A 5,227-nucleotide genomic window follows, 5' to 3' on the forward strand; every position below is an offset into this window, starting at 1 on the left:
TGCAACAAAAAAATGTAATATGCAAATAAATATATTTTGACAAGTTTTACAAGATGAGAAACCCAGCTTGTACACACAAGCTAACTATTGTATGTTTACAGTGTATGCAGCCTAACATATTGATAGATCTGTCTAATCTGTAATTAATCATAGCAATAATTATAATCATACAGTAATATAACTTCCTGTTAGTTGAATTGTATTTTTCATGTATTTCAACAGGTCATCGTTTGTTCCTGCTGTTAAAACATATTGTGCTATTATTAAATAATGTAAGCTAAAGGTCAGAGCTGTCCTTATGTCAACACAGTGTCAAAAAAGAAAAAGAAGCAGACTTTGACCATTCTGAAGTTCTCTTTGTCATCCGTCTTCAGCTATATCTACTTGTAAAGTACTTAAGTTCAGTACTAGTGTCTACCAATCAGATTATATCTGTTCGTAGCCAATGAGGTCACTGAAAGCCAATCCACTGGGTTTGTTGAGTTGGAGTTTAACCTTTGGACCCACGTAAAAGATCTGGGCGATAGAGAGGACACTCCGAGGAACAAAGACGGGGCTACAAAACAACAAAGCGATTTGGCAGTTTTTTGGCTGGATCTCTGCCTTGTTGTAGATCTGTCTTCTAAAGGAACAAAATCTAAATTATAATGGAACACTACCCAGATCAGGTAAATACTCCAAATCTTTTTTTAATTAGTAGTAGTTACTTAGGCAGTGGCACAGAACAAGGTTCAGGTCTCGGAGGAAATATAAAAACCTCCTTCTAATATTTCAACATAGCCTGTTCCTGTTAATGTGATTTTGTTTTTTTATTGAAATGTCTTTAACATTAGCAGATATCTGTAAAGATGTAAAAAGAGAAAAAGATTAGTTTACACTGGTAAAGCACAGGTCTCACATGTCACGGCTAAATGTTGCTGTGTGTTGCCAATAAATGTCATGGTCTTATTTAAGGGTTGTGGTGACATGGAGCTGCTCGACTGGCTGTTTGATCAAAAAGATGGAATTCTACGAAATGAAGAGACACAACACCATGACAACCATCACACTTGGACAGTCCAGGAAACGAATGTGCGTTTAAAAAAAAGAATGTTTTCTTTTCCATTGATTGTGTATTCTGTCCTTGGCATACATTCTAGGTCTTTTTCTCCGCCACTTTAGACGCTCTCAATAGACACCAGTGATAACCTTGAGCTTTTTTGCCCTGCAGATTCTACAGCCTCCTCAACAGGCAGATGATGACTTCCTTAGTTCCCTCCTGAGTGGAGGTAATTCTGTGTCGCCCTCCCCTCTCTGGTCACCGTCTCACAGTGACAGTGGGATTAGTGAGGACCCTGCCTCAGACCAGATGGACAGTCCACAGCGCTCTGAGAGCCCCCCTGAGGACATGAAGTACTTTATTCAAGGGCCACAACACAAGGCAACCCTGGAAGCAGCCGGTGTCTCGTGTAAGTCTCAAACGCCAAAGAGAAAAATGTTCCAGAAGATGTACTAGACATTCAGAAGTTGCTTAGTTTCCCAGTAGGATTTATTTTAAAATGTGTTCAAAGGCTTTTTTTATTATTATTACCAACAAACTATATTAACATTTATAATGTCTTGTCTCGTCCTTTTCTATTTTTCAAATGAGAATAATGGACATTTGTGTGTCTGTGTGGAAGCAGATGACTGGAATCCTGTCTTTTCAATGGACAGACCACCACTGACACAGTATACTGCTGATGTAAATGGACAACAGCTGTCCTCTGGCTTCCCACTGACTGTGAAAGATCTGCTGCTGTCTGGAACACAGGAACCGGTGAGCACCGCAGAATATAGAAATATACTGTGTATTTATATAGGTGGTAAAGGGGAGGGGGGGTGACATATGGCAGTATTTAGGTATTGAATTAACAGAAAAATTACTGTAGCGTGTGCTGTCAGGTATTGTCTTAGACAGGTAGCACCAGTCAATGAAGGATTGTTGGGGATCAGGAAAGGTTCAAAATAAATAACCTTTTAGACTTAGTCCTGTTAGCATCAGCATCTAAAAGACAAGGTTTTCTTAAAAAAAAAGAAGTAATGGATGGATGGACAGATGGATGGATCATGTCCTAACATGTATCCCATCTACAGATGTAATGTACATACTGCAATACAGTACACCGGCTCCAATTTAAAACCTCACAGACAGCCAATAATATAGTGATGAAAAATCTCTGGAGATGTTATCAACTTTTCATATGATCTGTGGCAGCTGCCAGCAGTTAGTTAGAACTGAAGAACCCTTTTGGGTGAGAGTTGAAACATCTGCTAGAAACCACTACTGTCGAGTTGCCGTCTACTTAAAAAAATGACCTGGTTGACTGAGAACCGTACGTGAAGTGTAGGCATCTTCTATTGGTAGTTTGTGTGTAGTTATTTTCCTGTTTAAACACAACACTTCTCTGTGTAAAGAGGGAGTCAATAAACACTTTTTATTTGTTGAAAGTGATTGTGAGGCTTTCTTCTAACACCCTCCCTTCAACTTCAATCACATGAACATGAGAGTAGCAGAATGCAATTAAGATTCCCTTGTTGTCATTTCATTGTCTTCATATCTTTGAGTAGCTGTGAAATGAGTGATAAACATGGCCCGGTAGTCTTCTCCAGCGTAGCTTTGAGGGGGGAGAAGAGGAGGAGCAGCTTTGGTGCCAGAGGAAAGAAGAGTCCTAATCAAACAGCAGTGATGATGTTTTTTGACATTAGTATTCCTTCTGTATCTCACCACCAGCCCCAACAGCCTTCCCAGCAATCCATTCAAGAGTTGATTCTCAGTGAGGATGAGAAGAAGCTGTTGACAAAGGAGGGGGTGACTCTGCCCAGCAAACTGCCCCTCACAAAGGTACATTCTCTATGAAAACAATTATCCAAAGCTTGTTTTTGCTCCACAGCTGATAACTTCTCATAATTATCTGAGTTTGCTCTCCGTCATAAAGTATGAGGAAAGAATTCTGAAGAAAATACGCCGAAAGATTCGCAATAAGCAGTCTGCCCAGGAGAGCAGGAAGAAGAAGAAAGAATACATCGACGGATTGGAGAGCAGGTGGGGATCTAATTTGAATGCACCGTGTTGGAGTGACTGGTGGAAGAAATAAAAAGTAATGGTATTGCAAGCGTTTTGGATGTCAATTAAAAATCAATATATTTTTCATTTATTTTTAATTATTTTGCCACATTTGGCTGATTGTGCCCTGGAGGTCACCCTTGGACACTTGGTTAATCACATATTGAAGTCACCAGAACTGTGGTGATTTTTTATATGCACAATATGATTTTTATTCACCGGTTGTTCTGAAGAAAAAAACACAAGGATGTGGGTGAAGTTTGTGATTCCACGAAACCTCTGTTTTTCACCAAGACAAACAGAATTTATCAGATATTTGTTGTTGAGTGGTTTAAACAAGGTTTTCCTTAGACCAGTGGTTCTCAAACTGTGGTACGCTTACCACCAGTGGTACGCGAATGCTCTCTAGTGGTACGTGGGAAAAATTCATATATTTACATTTAAATTTTCAATTGAATAAATCTGAAACATACCATGCACAATTAATACAACATTTAAACATAAACATCTTTATGTGGTGGAAGCTAACAGTGAAGGCCTCTGCTGCTATATTCTAATGTTGGTCATCATGGTGGTACTCAGAGAGATCAATGTTTTCTCAGGTGGAACAGAGTAGAAAAAGTTGGAGAACCACTGGGTTAGACACGCATGGGATGACACGTTTATACTTATATTACGACTTTTTTTCCTGTTTTAATTCTAATTATTAATTCTCAATGTGAACCTAAAACTGCGTTGACGTTTCTCACAGACACACTGTTTAATGAAAATCTAGTAAAAGTCTAATCAACCTACTTATCAGTCAGAGTCTCTCTTTCAGGATGGCTGCCTGCAGTGCTCACAACCAGGAGCTGCAAAGGAAAGTGACACAGCTTGAGAAGTGTAACATGTAAGACTTTTTCGACAGTTCTCTTCAACTTTCATTTGGCTTTCATTTTCTTGAAGCACTTTCTCTACTCAGAGCTGGACTTAAGAGTCGCCCCCATGTTCCCTCAGACACTTGTTAATCCAATTATTCCTGTCATTTCCATTTTGAGTGTCCTCCCTTTTTGTCTTTCCTTTATTGTTTACTCTGCGCAGGTCATTGATTGAACAACTTCACAGACTGCAGGCTATGTTTATGAATACAACTAACAAGCCAGCCCAGACTGGGACATGTGTACTGGTACGTACATGTGTGAATATATGACAATATGTGTTTTTGTGCGCGTGGGCTTGAGTGAGGGGGGGGGGACAATGACGGGGGAGTTCAAACCCTCCATGAATCATTGTTTGCTTTCTACAAATAATCACGCTCTTAGAAGACCAAACAGCAAAATGCCACTGTTGGATTAGTCACGGAGAAAGGCCTATACAGCTGTGTACACGACGGACGAGACATCACAATGGATGTCAACAGAGGCACTTCCTCCAAATGGATGTTGACATTTCTAACATTTATTGCTGGAGACCAAAATGGCGTAGTTTTAAGTCATGCCAGTTAACAATTTGCAAAATGAAACTCACATATAAAAGAAATACAAGTGAGTCTCAGAGTACTCTGCTGCTAACCATGTACCTTCTCCCGATCACAAAGCCTGCTCTGCTCTGGGAATACCAATGTGTCCTTGTAAACCTTTACGGAATATAACACAGATATCCAAATGTCAAGCCTCTCCAACCTAAATCCTCATTTTATTATAGTAATCAAACATACTTGTGTGATCTTTCTTCTTCCAACGACTTGTTTTTGACGATTTTGTTTCCTCAGGTGCTTGTGCTGTCGCTGTCCTTAATTCTGTTCCCGAGCCTCAAGCCTTTCTCTGATCCCAAGGTCAGCCAAGGAGACTTCAGCCCCGTCAGAAGTGAGTAAACGTCAAGGGTAGGAGATTCCTGTGGTCAACAGTTCTAGAGTCTAACGGTAGTCAAGGAGACTGCAGCTCTCCTCCTGTTGTCTCCCAAAACAAAAAAAAACACTTTTGCCAATATGAATACTAGGCTAAAGCTTTTCCAGCAGTGTTTGATAAAATGTGAAACAAAAAATAATGAGAGGATAAGGATGTGAAAAGCAGAAGAACTGTTCTAAAGGTTTGGAGACATGAAATGAATTAGTGTCCTCTCTGAGTTACATAATTTATGTCTTTACACAACTTTCAAAGTCAC

The 5,227-nt window shown here is 39.7% G+C and overlaps 1 protein-coding gene across 2 annotated transcripts in view; it reads left to right on the forward strand.

Annotated features, from left to right (window-relative positions):
* The first annotated feature begins 441 nt into the window (after positions 1-441).
* The window catches only part of creb3l3a (cAMP responsive element binding protein 3-like 3a), a 7,927-nt gene continuing 3,141 nt past the window's right edge, over positions 442-5,227 (forward strand). The window contains exons 1-9 of one of the 2 annotated variants that reach the window (XM_025054000.1): positions 442-668; positions 955-1,071; positions 1,211-1,448; positions 1,662-1,798; positions 2,753-2,863; positions 2,958-3,064; positions 3,906-3,974; positions 4,166-4,250; positions 4,836-4,929. In XM_025054000.1, the coding sequence (XP_024909768.1) occupies positions 648-668; positions 955-1,071; positions 1,211-1,448; positions 1,662-1,798; positions 2,753-2,863; positions 2,958-3,064; positions 3,906-3,974; positions 4,166-4,250; positions 4,836-4,929 (979 nt within the window). In that variant the 5' untranslated portion in view covers positions 442-647. The remainder of the gene's footprint in view (positions 669-954; positions 1,072-1,210; positions 1,449-1,661; positions 1,799-2,752; positions 2,864-2,957; positions 3,065-3,905; positions 3,975-4,165; positions 4,251-4,835; positions 4,930-5,227) is intronic. The other variant, XM_008338574.3, reaches the window with a different exon arrangement.

This window comes from Cynoglossus semilaevis, chromosome 2 (genome assembly GCF_000523025.1).
Source record: "Cynoglossus semilaevis isolate Cse_v1.0 chromosome 2, Cse_v1.0, whole genome shotgun sequence".
NCBI classification, from domain to species: domain Eukaryota; kingdom Metazoa; phylum Chordata; class Actinopteri; order Pleuronectiformes; family Cynoglossidae; genus Cynoglossus; species Cynoglossus semilaevis.